At 38.2% G+C, this 18,672-nt stretch overlaps 1 protein-coding gene across 1 annotated transcript in view; it reads right to left on the reverse strand.

Moving 5' to 3' along the window:
• The window catches only part of CMSS1 (cms1 ribosomal small subunit homolog), a 325,215-nt gene that overhangs the window by 24,298 nt on the left and 282,245 nt on the right, over positions 1-18,672 (reverse strand). The window contains exon 2 of the mRNA XM_040980584.1: positions 6,924-7,012. Within this exon, the coding sequence (XP_040836518.1) occupies positions 6,924-7,012 (89 nt within the window). The remainder of the gene's footprint in view (positions 1-6,923; positions 7,013-18,672) is intronic.

An 18,672-nucleotide genomic window follows, 5' to 3' on the forward strand; every position in this document is an offset into this window, starting at 1 on the left:
CTTCAATATAAATAGACAGCTAAGGCTCAGATGTGTAAAGAAAGTACAAAATAAACAACATAAAGATGAAACCAGAGGGAAATGGGAGAATTTTTAAAAACAATTATAATATTCTCAGAGAGATTAAAGAAGATTTTGCTACCACGAAGCAAGAACAGGATGTTAAAAAAAATACCTGGAAGTGAAGATACATTGCAGCATGCATCTATACTCCTGAACAAAAGGAGGACTCCCAATTAAAATGTTAAATAAATCTTGGTAATATATGACTAGATTTTCTACCATTGCCTATACCTATAATGCCATGATACACTTAAATAGCAGAATGTTAGACTTGTGACTGTAGCTGAAGCACTATACCATTGTAATAATAAGGGCAAAATAGTTGGCAGGGGAAGGAATGGGAAAGGAGGAAGAGCATGTGGAGGGGAAAATTCACATACCTATAAAAGTGCATCATGAGAAATAATTAAAAAATAAAAAGAAAGTAGAAAACATTTAAACATTAAAACAAATAAAGTTGTAATAAAAGCATAAGAGAAAATCTTGAAGATTTAAGCAGACTATCATAACGAGGTAAAAAATGGAAGGAAAAACATGGTAAGAAAATGAGAGAATCAGCCTGAGTCAACATTCCTATAAAAGGTTTCACAGAGGAATAAGTCATGTAAAATAATAAAAGAGTGATTAAAGAAATAATCCAAGAAAAGCTTTCTAGAACTAAAGGACGCTTTTTAGAATATGAAACCCCAAATTAAGAAATTCCGAAGTCGGAGCTAATGTTGTGGTATAGCAGGCTAAGCCTCTACCTCTGACTCCAGAATCCCTTATGGGATCTGTTGAGTTTCAGCTGCTCCACTTCCAGTATAGCTTCCTGCTAATGTGTCTGGGAAAGCAGTGGAACATAGACCAAGCACCTGGACCCCTTCACCCATATCAGACACCTGGAAGACGCTCTGGGCTCTGGCTTTGATCTGGACCTGACCTGATCATTGCGACCGTTTGAGGAGTGAACAAATGAATGGAAAGATTCTCTCTATTTCTCTCCTCCTCCCTCTGTAGCTCTGCCTTTCAAATAAATAAATCCCGAATCTTTAAATCAGAAAAATACACAACTTACATCAATGTAAATTTTTAGAAAATCATGGACAAAGGGAAGATTTAAAAATGTCCAGAAAGAAAAATAAACACATACAAAACAAAGATTAGGAAAAATAAGTGTGTCAAGACTTCTCAACAAAAATAATGACTACTAGAGTCTAGTGGAATGATGCCTCCAAAATTATAAGTGATGTTTATTTGTAAATAGATTTTTATACCCAGCCAAAGTACCAATCAAGTGTATAGTTAGAATAAAGATATTTTGGATATTTAAGGCCTAATTTTTCCTTTATGCAGTTTTGATGGCTGTATTCCAGCATTAAGGGCTCAACTGAGACAAAGGAAATTATAGGATCTAGCAAAAAGAGTGCAATCAAAGAGTTATTGTAAGGGCATCCCAGAATGACAGTTAAGAGGTCTCAATTGTTCAGTAGGGCTGGAGAGTTACCTATTGAGAATGGGATTCAGAAGTCTGCAGGAAAGCAAAGTAACATATTAGAGCATATGGAAAATATTACTTATGGGCATGTGGAAGAAATGTTGGAACACATGGAAACAATTCACAATAGGGACACCGCAAGACAGGAAAATAAAGAAATGAGTCACTTATTAATGCCATGAAAAGAAAGACTTATATAAGAAAGAAGGAATGATTATAACATATTTTTTTCTCTCTACATTGAATAATATTTCCATAGTCATAATAATGTAATATTGGCAATTGTTTTAACCAAAGTCACTGACATTGTGTTGTGTGGGATACAATATATGGAGAGTAAATAGGAAGCAAGTGGGAGAGATTTTGGTCATATCCTATGTTGGGGAGCTAGTAGATTATGAAAGAAATTGATAAATCAAAAAAGAGTGATGTAAACTGTGAGACAATAAATAAATGAAGAAGTCTAGAAAAGTTGAGATTTTTCTCTAAGGAAAAAAAAGGAAAGAAAAAAAGTAGGCCAAGAGTGATGAAGAGGAGTGCTACTTTTTCATTGACACCTATTCAAGTCCAGGCTTCTCCTCTTCCCATCCAGCTCCTTGCTAATGTACCTGAGAAAGCAGTGGAGGATTGTCCAAGCGCTCGGACCTCTGTGCCCATGTGGGAGTCCTGGACAAAGTTCCTGACTCCTGACTTTGGACTGGTCCAGCTCTGGCCGTTGTGACTATTTGAGGAGTGACACAGCGGATAGATGACAGCTCTCCTTCTGTCTGTTCCTCCATCTCTCTGTAATTCTGCTTTTCAAACAAATAGATAAACTAATCCTAAAAAAATCCTTGATAGTATTTGATTAAAAAAAGATATAAGATTACTAAATATGTAAGATTTAAACTGACTTAAATTTAAAATGTCATTTATAAGAAAACAAGCATGTTTGTTGCAACAATTACAACAGTTAAGAACTGGCTTTTGGTTTCTTTTAGACTTCATTAGAAGTTACTTGATACAGAAAATATATAAAACTGTAAAATAGATGGCTCTTGACAAGGATAAAAAGTAACCCAAATTTTCATACACAAATGATAGTGCAAAATGGTACCATCCTTTTGGAAAACAGTGTAACAGTGGCTATATAAAATTAACTCAGCACAAGTTATGTGTTTATGCAAGAAAAATTAAAAAACAAATGTCCAGGAGTAGATATTTGGTGTGGAATTTCAAGATAACACGTGGGATGCTAACATCCTACACCAGTGACTGGTTTGGTGTCCCAGTTTTGCTTCCAGTTCTAACTTCCTGATCATGTGCGTCCTTGCGGGCAGCAGGTAATGGCTCAAGTACTGGGGTCTCTGATACTGCTTTTGGAGAAGAACTGAATTTCAGGTTCCTGGCTTTTGCCTTGCCTAGTTCTGGCTGTTGAGGTCATGTGGGGAATCACTGGAGGGAAAAAATCTGTGTGTGTGTGTGTGTGTGTGTGTGTGTGTGTGTGTGTGTGTGTGTGTGTGTGTGTTTCTGTCTTCCAAAATAATGCATATACTTTTATGTACTTGAAATTTTAAAACAGGAGAAATTAATTTGGGGAGAAAAACAGAATAGTTGCTGCTGTTGGAGTGAGCAGTTTGGAAAGGTGACTTACAGCTGTATTTTTGTTTAACCCAGTGGAGCCTTTTGTTACAGTCTTGTATGGAGCTGTCAGAACCCATTGAACAGTATATTTAATATATGTGCATTTATTATATATTAACTTTACTTCAAAGCAAAATCTAAAAAATATTTTTTAAAACATTAAATTTTAGTTAATGATATGCACAGTGAAGTACTTGGGAGAGTAAACTGATTTTACAAATTACTTTTAAATGCTTCAGACTTAAAGCAATTGATGGTTGGTGTGCCTTAATATATTGTTTAAGAATTTTCAGACTTTAAATGCACTGAAGACAAGGGCTTGAAAAAAGTGAGGAAGGTCTTACTGGATATGGGAGAAAGGGGTATTATTATGTAGTAGACAGTTTAGTAATTCCGTTATTTGTAATTATATGGAAACTATCAGATGTGTATAATGATTTCTAAACACATACTAATTTTCATTGGGAAAAAAAAGGAGGACTCAGACTGCAGAACAAAGAGCCTGAAGGAAATAGTCAAGAACCAGGAGAATTATTCCTGTATATTCAGACATTATGGAGAAATTTCTAACATTTGCCCTAATGGACTTCAGAAGGGTGTGTACCAATGTAATCCTGATATCTGCTATCTTCCCACCCGTTTGAATTCATGTGTTACCAGAAGTTATTAGGTCAGTGTCTTCCTGCTCCACCCCCCACTGTATGCTGGTTATGTTGGAAAGAAAACTTGTCTGTTTATTTTTTTAAGTTGAGACGAACTGTACTCAAAGATCTATAGTTAAGGAACCTCAATTTTGGATTTAATTTAGATGATGAGTTCATACTATAATAGAATGAGACTTTTGCTAGCTTCTGAAGGGATACCTTCTAATATCAGAAAATGTGAATCACTTGGGGCCAGAGGGCACAGGTGGTAGTGATTCCAAGACAATTGCCAATGAGCTCTGTCTCATCATATCCATGTCCCTCTGGCCCCAACCTCTGAATGCAGACTGGATTGTCTCTCTCAACAGGCCGCATGACAGGAGCGATGAGACATCAACACTGAGATCAGGCACTAGACGACTGTGCTTTCTGTGCTGAGTACTCTTGCCTGCTCTCTTTTGGGTCAGTTGGTCTGAGGGAGATCAGCTGTGATGCTATGAAGCCACCCTGAGGAGAGGATCACACAGGAAGAGACTGAGGTCTTCCAACAAATACCCAACTGAGCTTCAAGGTGACTCCCCGTTGAGACTTCTAACCTCAGCTGAAAGCTTGACTGGTACCCTGATGAAAGACGTGGAGTCAGATGTATCTACACTACATCTGTGAAATAGAAAAGTCACGAGATAATGAATTTTTTATTTTAAAGCTACTAACCTTTGAGCAATTTGTCATACAACAATAAATTAGTACCAAGGATAGAAGCAGAACTATCATGGAAAGGAAGAAGGTGAGGTGGAGAGTAGATAGGACATAGTCCTGTTTTAACAACAGTAAAGAATGATCTTGGAGAGAAAATATGAAAGGAATAGGAAAGGATCGGTCCAAATAAAGAAATGGAAATAGCATTCAAGTAGAAAAAGCACTCTTTAGACCCCTGCATTTCATATCACAGTACCTGGTTCAAGTTCCAGGTACTCAGCTTCCAATCCAGCTTCTTCCTACTGCATCAGGAAGGCAGCAGGTGATGGCTTAAGTGGCTGGGTTCCTGACACCCAAAAGGGAGACTCAAATGGAGTTCCTGGCTTCTTCTTGGGCCTGCCCAAAATGTCTGTTTGTGGAAATTTGGGGAGTGAACCGACAGAACTTCTCTCTATTGCTTGACTTTCAAAAAAATAAATCTCAAAAAACAAAAAAGATTCAGAAGGCATCAATGTCAGGGATTTACTGGCTTGCAAAGTGGGACACAAAAGACTAAAGAGTAGGGGAAAACTGAGATACGGATACAGTCCTTCATTGATTCATTTCATGAATAACAAATGCCAATTTTTACAAGATTCATGTCAGGTGCTGTGGAGATACACTGATAAAACTCTGTCCTTGAAGTGGTACAGCCTGGTATGTAAGATCAGAGACCCGGATAAACAGTACTCAGTTGAGGCACAGAGATCTGGGTAAATTCAGAAACAAGGAAAATTCTCTGGCCAGAGAAATGATAACAGAATTGGAGAGAGCATTATGTCTCCCTAAGATGTGGAGTATTTGATGGCATTGGTAGTGAAGGAAGTAACCGCAAGAGGAAGGTTATTAAAATGGACAGCAAACTCTTAAGCTCTTGTATTTATTTATTTATTTATGTTTGGCAATTCCTGTGATCAATAAAGAACATCCAATGTACTAATCCAATGGCCAATCCAAGGTGAAAATGGAAGTGGAGGCAAGAGCTTCCTCAGAGCGTGTTCACTCACAGCCCTGGTAGTCATGACTCAATTGGGAAACAAGATCCAGGAGGGGCACAGGATTCCCAACAGGGTTGACCAAAATTGATCTTTACCAAGACACATGATAATCAGGGTCTCTTCAATTGAACATAAGGAACAGATCCCTAAATGTGCATGTGAAAAAAATCAACTGACATATGAAGGAATGCCAATTAAACTCACAGGAGACCTCTCACAGAAAACTCTACTGGCCAGAAGGGAATGGAGAACTCCACCTCAAGGAAATAAATTGAAAACCAAGGTATATTTAAATTGTTGGTCGATGAAGGGATCGTTAAACAAAAACTAGTATGGTGCCTTTGAACAAAATATTTAGTGGAAAGAGAGAAAGCCAAGATGACAGGTTATTAAATACATGTACTTTTCTATGTTCTTTTTTTAACCACAATAAAAACATAATTAACCATTAAATGAGTTGAATAATCAACACATCAATGATTTAACTTTTGCTAACCAGCCTGAAGTACTTAAGAGATATTAAATCAGTTAATTCTCATTGCAACTCTCTGCGGAAGATATAATTGTTACCACCATTTTACCAATAAGGAGCTGAAGGAATGGAGGAATTTAAATTGCCCAAGGCCACATCACTTGTAATGAATTACTATGCTAAACTGCTTTCAACAGTTAATCTAAACATGGTCCTAATTTTGGTAATGGTCACCTTCTAGTGGAGTGGATTGAGAGTATTTATATACTATGGGAATACTAATCAATACCACGAAGATGGTAACTCTGGATTGACACTATGTGTTCTTTAAACATCACACAGAAAGTTTGCAATTAAATCTGGTGGATCCCTAATGGGAGAAGGCAATAAAAAGATGTGACTGGCATTTCAAAGGCCAGTGAGAAGATTCAAAAGGTAATAGGAAGTCATAGGTCCAGTAAGCAAAGCTCATCCAAACGGCCACTTAGGGCAATACAAAGGAAGTAAATCCTTGGTAAGAATGAACATGATAGTTCAAGGTGCTGCGTTAGACCTGAGGGGTCTGCTGGCAGCATGAATGGCATTGTAATCTTGCACTTGGGTGGAAGTCACCCTCCCTATCTTTCTGCTATTTGTCTCCTTAAGAACTGAACTCAATATTTAATACAAATGTTATGTGAAAATCTAACATTGTTATAAAGTCATGTGATTATTTAAAAAAAAAAAGGGAGAAAAGTAGACAGTGCTTGTTTACAACCAAGAACAGCCGTCACTGTCAATGGCAAGGAAGGTAGGTGCTTCCTTCAAATCCCACCGACAGCTGATATTAGGGCAAAGGAAATGCTGGAAAGGGGTGGAGGAGGCTGGTTTCAGAATCTAACAGGTTAACTGTCCCATAGTGATGGTACCTGTTTGGTTTTCTTTGACTGGGCAGGGACTGGAGCTGTCTCCTGCTGCATCACTTCTGTATCTCCACCTGCTTCAACATCTGATGCATCTAGGAAAAACAAAGTGAAAATTAGAAAAGAAATTCTTTTACTCATTGTTAGTGCACTAGAATGGCAGTCTTGTTTACCCAGATGTGCATTAAAAAAAGTTTAATTTTGGAACTTAATAAGGACTGTTTGAAGTGTTTAAAAAATGTTTTTAAGTGTTGATAATGACAAGAAGCCATTTTATGATTATAATAAGTGACCATGATTAGCATTATTGAGTAGTCAGTACTTGCTTAACAGTGGGCTTCATCTATATTTTTATATTTAATTCTTACAATATAATGACTAATTTAACAAGCAGTTCCTCATTTATAGACAAGAAAACTGCTGTTTATGTAGAGAAGTAATATGATTTTCCCCAGGTCACACCCTCTGGGAACTGAGGACTATTTGAGTCCAGAATCTTCTCCAGTAAGTGATACCTGTATCCAGTCATCCCATCCTGAACGTGCAGCTACTTAGCTCTAGGGGCTATGTTAGGAGACTGTGACAAACGATTACAGGTTATGATGAATTCCCATTTTGAAAATCTTTTTATTTTGCCACAGTGAAAAAGACACATTTACTATAAGAATTAGGGAAAATAAAAGTTGTAACAGTCTTCCTGTTTATAAAGCTCTACGAAGAAATAGGACAGCTGTTAAGTTTCCTGTTCTGCAGGCTTTAGTAGTTTCTTCCATTATACCCGAGTGGGAGTGTCTCAGCTGTGGGCTGCATAAGGCCACAAAATCATTTGGTCTGGCTCTGCCAAGGCCGTCACAGGTACGACTGGAAATTCAACAGATTTATAGCAGGCTAACTTTTAAGATGGTAATTTTTATAGGGCCCGTGAATGATGTTATAAACAGCCAAATGACTCTTGACAGAAAAGGTTCTATACCCCTGCTTTAAACAAATAAACAAAAACTTTTTATCTTCAAAAGCCATTATTCATTCTTTTCAAGTTTCCCTATATATTTCGAAGTGAGCCCCAAATGGAAATTTGTAAGCAAACTTGGTTAGAATTCACATTAAGGTTCTAATTAACTAGCCTGGCAGAGTAGAACTTTAAAAACTCTACAATCTGTGATAGTAAGTTTTATATGTCAGCTTGACTGAGCCTCAGAATATCCAGAGGTTTGGTCAAACATTATTCTAGGTACTTCTGGGAAGTGCTTTTGGAAAGATTACCATTTAGACAGCCATACCGAATAAAGCAGATCATGCACCATAGTTGGGTGAGCCAATTCATTCAATTCAATAAAAAAGCCGACCCTAGGGCCAGCATAGTGGCTCAACAGGTTAAATCCTTGCCTTGCAAGCACTAGGATCCCATATGGGCAATGGCTTTGTGTCCCGACTGCTTCACTTCCTTTCCAGGCTGTTTTGTTGGCCTGAGAAAGCAATGCACAATGACTCAAGTTCTTGGGATTCTGCATCTGCTTGGGAAACTCAAAAGCAGCTCCTAGCTCCTGGCTTTTTGCTTCGGATTAGCTCAGCTCCCGCCATTTTAGCCATTTGTGGAGTGAATCAGCAAATGGAAGACGATATCTCTCTATTTCTCTGTCTATAAAATGTGCCTTTAAAATAAAAATAAATCTTAAAAAATAACAAGGCTGACACTTCCCTGAAAAAGAGAGACTTATTTCTGACTTTAGGTTTGAATGGCAACATGGGCTGTTCCTGGCTCTTGAACCTGTCAGCCATGAGTTCTGGGTTTCCAACTTCTGGACTCACTTGAAGATCTTGAGACTTACTACCTCCATAATCCCTGTAATCCTTTCTCTGTGTATCTCCTTTGGTTCTGCTTCTCACGAGAACCTTGGCTAAAAATCACTCTTATAATTGTGTAGCATGGCAAAGGGATATTCAATGGGGTAGGGAAAAATGACAGGGCTTTAAAAATAAGCAATTAAGTTGTCATTAACATTACTTACAGAATTTGCGCCTTCAGAAAGATAGCTATACTGGTTAAACTATTCCCTATTCCTTTGATTATGTACCATTAAATATCTTAGGGAGAGGAAGAGGGTTAAAGAGGCTCTCTAAAGATGTACAGATCAGCTTGCAACTATGGACCACAGTAGGGAACCTCTTCGGTTATCTTTTTGCCTTGGTTATCTAAGGCTTGGCGCTAAAGAAGCCGGCTACCTGAAAACACCAAAAGGAATAGGTCAAAAAAAGGCCAAAAAGTCTTTAGAAAGAGCGAAAAGCCAGGAAACAAGCAGTCTAGAAAGACTGAAAACTTTTTGACATTAACCACCTGACTCCAGTAAAACACCATTGAAAAACTAGGCCCCATCTCAAACATCACAGATAGAATGGTAGTTCAGACTTCCGCCCTTATCAGGCGCTTCTCAGAAGAATGGTGTCAGAGATGACCAAATAGGAATCCGGGACTCTCACCTCTAGCAGGGGATAACTATCACTTCCACTGTCACCATCCCCTCAGTAGAGACCACGTGGAGGAGCCAAGGCTTTCACACTCTCCTGGCAGGAACGAGGTATCAGATATGGACTAGTAGTGAGATGGGAGAGATGGGACTTTCACTAATGTCATCAGATGACACCTACATTAGAGATTTTAACCACTGTCCAAAAGAGCTATGGAAGAAATACACTAAAAAAAAATACTGATATAAATCAAAGTGGGGTTTTAGAAAGTGTTTGAGTAACCCACAGGAATATAGGAAAAAGAAGATAAAAACAGTGAATAAAGAGAAGAGAGAAAATCAAATGACAGATTTATGCCATAATAAACAATTACATTAAATATAAATAAATATAAATTACATAAATGTAAATCCAAATAAAAATTAGTGTATATAGATACACCAATTTAAAAACAGAATTGACAGGTTAACAACATGATCTTTATATGCTGTATAAATAATCTGAACATGTATACTTAATATAGCAAGTAAAATAAAGAATAGAGAAAGACATAATATGTAATTACTGGTAAGGAAAGCAAGAATGGCTATATTAAATTGATAGCATAGACTGAATGAAATAATGATAAAAAAGGGCTACTCTCTCAAAACGATACAAAAATTCAAATTTTTAGGCAACAAAAAAACACAGCTTAAAATAAGTGAAGCAAAATTTGATAGATCTGAAAGAAGAAATAGTAGGACCAAAATCAGATTGCAAATATATATATATATATATATATATATATATATAAATAATTTTTCCGGAACAGGAAGTAGTTCAAATTTAGAGCATTTAAGTAATAAAATATGTGAAATATTTCTCAAGACTTTTTGTTGTGTAAATCATATACCTTTTAAAATGTATTATTTATTTTCAGTAGGTTTGTTCAAATATAGACTGTTTTGATAGTAGATTCCAAGGAATGCAAGAATTCAGGGTTCAGGATTTTTTTAAAGACAGTGTTTAACATTTTTTTTCTGATCCTGGTAATTATTTATTTTAGACCATTATTGGCTTTTATATACTTTTTTTTAAGTCTGAGAAAGCTTTATTTATTTATATTTATTTATTTATTACTGGAAAGGCAAATTTACAGAAAGAAGGAGAGACAGACAAAAAGATCTTCCATCTGCTGGTTCATTCCCCAAGTTGCCACAATGACTAGAGGTGACCTGATCTAAAGCCAGGAGTCAGGAACCAGGAGTTTTTTCTGGGTCTCCCATAAGGTTGTAGAGCCCCAAGGCTTTGGGCCATCCTTTACTGCTCTCCCAGGCCCCAACCAGGGAGCTGGATGGGAAGAGGAGCAACTGGGACATGAACTAGAACCCATATGGGATCCTGGCGGAAGCAAGGCAAAGATTTAACCACTAGGCTATCACACTGGATGTATAATTTTTCAGATTTTAATTTAAATTTATTTTTCTATGTAAAAGGCATAGTTATAGGGAGACACACACACACATACACACACAGAGTTACACACATACACACACACCCACAGAAAGACAAAATCTTCTATCCACTAGTTCACTACTCAATAAGCAGCAATAGTTGGGGCTGCACCAGGTTGAAGCCAGGAGTCTGGAATTCCATCTGTGTCTCCTAGGTAGGTGGCAGGGGACCAAGTACTTGGGCTATCATCTGCTTCTTTCCCAGGTTCATTAGTAAGGAATTGGAGCAGCAGAGAATAGGCAGGACTTGAATCATCACTTACATGCAGAGTTGATCATTATATCTAGCCATGTCTCCTTATTTTTCCCTATATTTTATTGTTTGCATTTGCTGTTTATTCCTACAGGGCTTTTTGTTTCAAAAATTAAGCTCTGTTTCATTGAAATTTTTATCATATCCTTAATCTCCTTTACCCAAACTGATGGTGTTTATGTTTAGTTTATTGATTTTCTAATTTTTGGCATACCAAAAATACCATAGACTGGATGAGTTCAATCCATGTATTCCTCTGTGGTTTTGGAGACCTCTGAGTTCAGGGTGCCAGCATAGTTGAGTTTGTAGAGAAGGTTTGCCTGCTTGCTTGCTGTTGTCTTTTGCCTGTGTCCTCACATGACAAGTGGAACGGGTGTGAGCAAGCTTTTTGGGATGACTTCTTACAAGGATGTTAATCTCATCCAACTCTTATGGTCTCATTCCACCATAATTATCTTTCATGGGTCCATCTCCAAATACCATCTCACAGTGGCTTGGGGCTCCAACATATGATTTTTGGTGAACACATTCAATTCATCATGTATCCCATTTGACTATGCTAAATTGCTGAGTTATTTAGAATCCTATTTTTGTATTTCCAAATATACTTTCCAAAGCTGTTCCTTTAAATTGTTGTTAGAAAAAGTGATCTACACACCAATTCTTTGTCATGTGTCAAGACTTACTGTATTTGTCTAGCACCTGAATCAGCAAACTTTATGTGAAAGCACACGGTGGAGATGGATGTCAGGCCTACGGAGTGGTGTGCCCTGGCTGGTGTGCCACTGGTCAACACAGCTGCTGTAGGACAAGAGCAACCTGCCATAATGATTAAATGAAAAGAAGTGCCCATCTTCTAACATATTTATAGAAACCCATCTTGGTAAATCTGGTGCATAAGCTATATTTTGCCACCACTGCCTTAGACATCGCCAGCTCTTAAACTACTGCAAAATTTTCTGAAAAGGATATATATTTTCTAAGAATTAGGACACATTTTTACACATGATCATAGATATCCCCTGTTATGCTTTTCAGATCTACTATATGTTTATGGATTATTATCTGTTTTATCAACTATTAAAGTTTCTGTTAACGCCTCCCTATTTCATTTTGAATTTCTAGTATTTCTACAGGAAATTCATAGGTATATTAGACAATATAAATTTATAATAGTTGCAGCTTTTTAATATTCCTTTTTTTTATCATTAATGTAGTCATTCTTAAAAATCCATCTTGTTTAAGTTAGCTCAGTTTCATTTAGGGGGAAAAGTCGTTTTTCTATACTCCTAGAGGCGGTCAGATGTTTCCTGGGACAGCTACACTACACACACTGAAAAGTAATGCTGGACACACAGCTGTACTTAAACAGCCTAAAGCATCGTGCTGACATTACTCATCCCTAGGAACCAGCATGTTTTGTTTGGCCAGGAGAATCAGAGCTGGGAAATACTCTTCAGGAACCATGTTCCCAGCTCATTAAGAGACTCCCACCAGCATCACTAAGAAAGAATACAATTCCCACATCCAAAGAACAGCACTCTGAGACTGAACTCTGTGAAGACCTTAAGGCCATGCCAGCAACACAGGTCATGGGGGATTGGAGGAGAGGAAAAGGCAGCTAGGAGCTGAGCCAAGGAAGAAGAGGCTCCCAACTCAGACTCCACTTAAACCAACACTGGTTTGCTGGGAAGAACATTTCGCTTTTTATTACTTGGGTACACTACACAAAATAATTACTACAAAAAGGATCTGACTGAAAAAGAACAGTTGATAATCAACTAGGCTACATCAGAAAATATCCATGCTGTCTCTAAGAATTTAGGTCTTGGTTCAGTCTTCAGGATGTTTGGCTATCCTTTATCCTTGTCATTTTGCCACAATTCAACCCAGTTTCCACCTTCTCTAGAAACACTTTAGGGAAGCCAGAAGACTACCTTAAGACTATCCCGTAGCAACTGGCTTAACTTTCACTAAAAAAGAAAATTGGTAAGAAAAGAAGGGCAGGACCTGAGTGAAAAAAAGCAATTTAGGGGAAAACATGGCAAGAAATACTCGGTATGAGCCAATGGGCTGCTCTGAGGGGCTGCAAGGGGACACCAAATGCAGGCCAAGCCCCCAGTCTCCTGGCCTTCTATGGTCACTGAGTTTCCAAAGCTCCAGGACAGGACTCTGGGTAGGGGGAGAAAGTCTTCCCCAGGCTTGAGATGGTTCAATGAGCTTTACATCATTGTGATGCATGCCACTGCCATGTGATTTTTTACACCTAGCAATCACCTTTTCCTCTTTTGACAGCAAGAAGTTGGGCTTATTGAGCCTCTCTTTGTCCCACGCTCCTCATGATCTCTTCAAAGGACTTGACAAATATCAGTGCTCTGGATGTCCCCAAGAACTGGTTCTCTCCATTATCGCTCTCCTTGCCTCTCTGCACTGGGAAGGGGTGGGACAGATCCTTTTCCCGCTTTTATTTTGCCATTTCTAGTGGCAACAGCTACAGTCTGATTCACATGCCCAGAATGTTTCTGTTTTCATAGCTGAGCATGTCCTTAGCAACAGATCTGGAGTTTTGTTACAAAATATGGTGCCAGTTCCCACAGGAAACATTAAAGTTGAGAAATTTGGAACAGAATGACAAAACACAGAACTGATATCACATTATAGGTCCTGATACTCTGATAGGAGATGAGATACTAAGATCAACAAGATCACCTCAAAAATATATGACTGAAGAAAGGTGTTTTATTTTCTTTCTGTGGGTTGCCTAAATGCTGCTAAATTTCTACTGCTAGCTATTGGTCAGCACAACTAATGCTAAAGATTATTTTCTAAAAGTGTGACCGTTCCAGGTTACTAATGTTTTATTATTATTATTATTTTTACTTATTAAAGATTTATTTATTTATTTGAAAGGCAGTGTAAAAGACAGAGATAAAAACACAGATGAGGAGAAAAAAGAGAAAAGGAGAGGAGAAAGGAAGAGAGAAAAAGAGAAGAGGAGAGGAGAGAAGAGGAAAGGGAGAAGAGGAAAGGAGAGGAGAGGAGGGGATGGGAGAGAACATGAGAGAGGAGATCTTCCATCTACTGCTTTACTCTTGAAAGCTTGCAATAAGGGTCCGGTGTGGTAGCCTAGTGGTTAAAGTCCTTGCCTTACATGCACTGGGATCCCACATGGGCACCAGTTTGTGTCCCGGATGCTCCACTTGCTTTCAGCTCCCTGCCTGTGGCCTGGGAAGGCAGTCAAGGATGGCCCAATAGCTTGGGACCCTGCAGTCATGTGGGAAATCTGGAGGAAGTTCCTGACTCCTGGTTTTGCATCAACTTAGTTTCGGCTATGTGGCCACTGAGGGAGTGAAGTACAAGATGGACGATCTTTCTCTCTGTCTCTCTAATGTGAATCTGACTTTCCAATAAAAATAAATAAATCTTAAAAGAAAAAAAAAAAGCCTGCAATAACCAGAGCTGGGCAAGGCTGAAGACAGGAATAGAGGACTTCATCTGGGTCTTCCATGTGGGTGGAAGTTTTCAAATTATGAGTAATTTCCATGCAACTATTTCTGGTCAACTTCTACAACTAGGTGAACTGAGCCATGGATGCTGGCAGAAGGCATTCTGAATCTTAATGTATTTGCTATGTTTACTGGATGAATATATTTGGTATACTGCGAAGGACTTCTACATAAATCTTTCAATTCCTAAAATAGAAACTAAACTAAGCTCTAATGATAATGTTGTGTAAGACACTATCCTAAATTCTTAACCTGTATCAACTCGCATAACTTCCACATCAGTCTTATTAAATAGATACTGCGAGAATCATCTCTCTCACAGAGATGAACTGAGGCACTTGCCCAAGACTAATGAGAGTACTGGCATTTGGATTCGGGCAATCTCAAATGATAGTGTGCTTGTAATCATTATACAGTATGGCCCCTCTAACATAAAAAGAAAAATACAGTAGTTCTTTGATAGTATCAGAATCCATGAAGTTTTCTGAGTAGAGGCTGGTTTAATATAATAATGTATGTTACATTTAACTAATAGACATTTCCTTGGGTCAGAAGCTGTTGAGTGAGGAAGGTTAACAACCTTCCACCCAAAATCTAATACCTATTAGTTCAGATAGCTGTCTGTAACTGTCCCTTACTCCCCTTGCTCCCATCTGTATTTCAGTTGGGGAAGAAAAATATCTTAGTAGCCTAGGCTAGTCCTGGTTTATACTCATCCTGATTTAGTACATTATATATTGCAGGAATTCTTTACTCTGTTAATGTGGACTGCTGCTCTGCAAGTGAGGGAACGGAGATGAGACTATCTTCAGGCTTATCTGACACTACTCTTCAAACAGTACCTGCCCACAGCTCCCGCAGCAGTGTCCTGTGTATTTTTGGAAGTGGCAGTACAGTGAAGTGATGAAAGAAGTCCTGTAAAGCCAGATTTTAGTACCAACTTTTGTGATCTTGGGCAAATCACATATTTTAAGCCAACATTTTATTATTTATGGATTGATGAAGTCATCCTAGTGTGATTTATGATCTCTTTTGGTTCAGGCCAACTTGTACTGGAATGCTATACAAGCTGGATGTCTCAAATTTTCCAGAGGTGGAATGTTGAACTACAGAGAGATAAGTAAAAAAATATATTATTTTATATTTATATTAAAAAAATATAGGTGAGGGGCCAGCACAATGGCTCCATTGGCTAAACCTCAATCTTCAAGCACCAGTATTGCATATGGGCATTGGTTCGTATCCCAGCTGCCCCTCTTCCCTTCTAGCTCCCTGCTTGTGGCCTGGGAAAGCAATAGAGGATGGCCCAAAGCCTTGGACCCCTGCACCTGTGTGGGAGACCCAGAGGAAGCTCCTCGTTCCTGGCTTCTGGCTTTGGATCAGCTCAGTTCTGGCCGTTGTGGCCCTCTGGGGAGTGAACCAGCAGATGGGATGATCTTTCTGTTTCTTCTCTCTGTAAATCTGCCTTTCCAATAAAATTAAATCAATCTTCCAAGAAAAAAAAAATCGGTGACTACTGATTTGGGAATGTGAGTTACATAATTTCCCCTGAACAGAAATTTCCTAAGGAATGGAGCGGGAAGCTGCAGTTGGAGCTCTGATCCCTTCACTCACTTTGTGCTTTGTCATAAAGCATGACTGAGCGAGCGCAAGGAGCAAAAGTGTTACAATGGAAAAGCTCATGTTTCTGCTATTACTTCTCTTTGGAGACTGTAATTACCTATTAGATTACTCACGTATGCCCTTAATGTACACCTTGTCAGTCGTTAGAGGGGAGTATAATGTTCACAGCTCTGCTTCAGCACACAACTTTCTCGCATAGTTTCTCAATGGAACTAGTTTTTGCTTAACTGGCTTTCTGTGTAGCTGAGGACAAGGTAATTCATTACTTTATTCTTTGGGTCATCAAAACTGGTATAAGGTCATATTTGCCTTATCACAGCCCAGCATGGAGAGGAGAGTCCCTTTTTAACTTTCTTAAAAGGCAAAATGCTGTAACACTTTGTTTTGCATACACTTAGTTATCTGTGAGGCTAAATATTTCACTCTTCACTGCCATATGTGTTTCTTATATGAGTAAATGCTCTTTACCATTGTTTCTTTGCCAAGGAGGATTTAAATGTTTTCCTTATTATTTTGTATAATTTTTTAATGTTAAGGTTAATTTTTAAAATTGCTTTATTTTAAAAAATATAGTTATTATTTACCACAACAAAGTTTTGTAGGTAAAAATTATTGACCTACAGGTGCTTTTAAACTGTAATTGTTCATTGTTTAACCTGTGGTATAAGTAAATTCTCACGAAGTGGTCATCAGAATTACCACCCTACTTGACTGCTCTGGGGCATGTGGTGCTGATGTGCACTCTGAACCTTTGAAACGCTCTCTTCCTCTTTTTTTCTGATTGAACATCAAGGTGGTGCATTGATTATAAATCTATCACTTCATGTGATTTCTTCTTTCACCTATTCCTTGAAATGCTGGAAAGCTCCAAGGTGCCTACTATCTTAGTCTATGGTGACTGTATACTTTCCTGGCAATCCTTCACCTAGGACAGGAGATGGCAAATTGTTAATTAAAGGAGCAGATGGTAAATATGACACATTATACTGGTAGAACATCTGATCCCTATCAAAGTGCACCTGTACAACATGTATATGAGTGGGTATAATTATGCTATGACAAACGTTCTGATTACAAACAGGGAGCCAGCACACAGGTCAATTTGCCATGGCCTCCTCTAGAAGCTTTTACGGCTCAGGTATTGGTCAGAACATTTATCACACTGTATCAGTCCTCCTGAAGTGGGTGCTACCTGAAGACAGGGTGTCCTTTTTGTAACTTTGTATGTTCTGCAGGTAGCCTAGCATTTGGCAAATATATTCAACAAACATATGCAGAAACAATGAATGAGAAAATCACATAAAATGAGTTTTAACAGTTATATGTTGCGCTAAACGAAAGAAAGCAAGCCCTCAGTAGCTACCTAGACAAAGTACAGAAAAGACCTGCTGGCCTATGTACTGCACTGACACAGCTAGTAGAATCAATCTTTCTCTCCTAAATGTGAGAAGGAAATTCAGGTCCAGGAAATTCACAATCTCTAGAACCAAGTAATATTGCAGACATCAAAACAGAGTTGTCCAGGGAGATCTATAAAGCAGGACACACTTTATAGGAATCAAGAAACAGCTGTTTCCCCGTTTCTGTTTTAAAAGAGGAAATAGGCTATAGGGCTCAGGGGTATATGCTTAAGCATATGAGAAAATTTATTTGCTTAAAGAAATGTGACATGGAGCTGGCAGAGGGCTTGGTTTATAGAAGATAATGTCCTAGAGGGTGAAATTAAGAGGACAAGGAAGATATACAGTCATTTCAGCATTGTGGTTAATGAAAAAGGAAACACAAATAAACACAGAAGGCAGAAAAAAAGAAAAGTTGAAGCTGAGAAGAACTGAATATGCTCTAGGGAAGACCAAGTATCCAGCTATAAAAAATGAAGTATCACTTACAGTAATAAGGACTTTAGTAAGACAAAATTTAGATAAAGTTGACACTGATTTAGGGAAACATATGGGAACCAAAACCTTAGTCAAAAGTAACAATATGTGTATTGAATTTCTCTAAACACAGTGTATAGTATCCTTGTAGAACTAATACCTGGAAAATATATTAAACACTTTAGGGAGAATTTTAGATTCTGGAATATATTTAGAAATACATAATGGAAGCATGCTTACAATGTTTCTTTTTAATTTTAATGTTCAAATTTAACCACTGGTAGTACTTTTAGTATAATTAAACATTTGTTGAATGCCTTTTATGGACAGATGACTCAGTTTGTAAAACTCAACATTTACTCTATAAGTCACCACTACCAGACAGCATTGTTAAAAAATTTCTTAAGATTATATAATCACGGGCCCGGCGCGGTGGCGCAAGTGGTTAAAGGTCCTCACCTTGCACGCCCGGGATCCCATATGGGCGCCGGTTCTAATCCCGGCAGCCCCGCTTCCCTTCCAGCTCCCTGCCTGTGG

This window comes from Ochotona curzoniae, unplaced genomic scaffold (genome assembly GCF_017591425.1).
Source record: "Ochotona curzoniae isolate NIBS_2020 unplaced genomic scaffold, NIBS_Ocur_1.0 contig_3498, whole genome shotgun sequence".
Lineage (NCBI taxonomy): Eukaryota > Metazoa > Chordata > Mammalia > Lagomorpha > Ochotonidae > Ochotona > Ochotona curzoniae.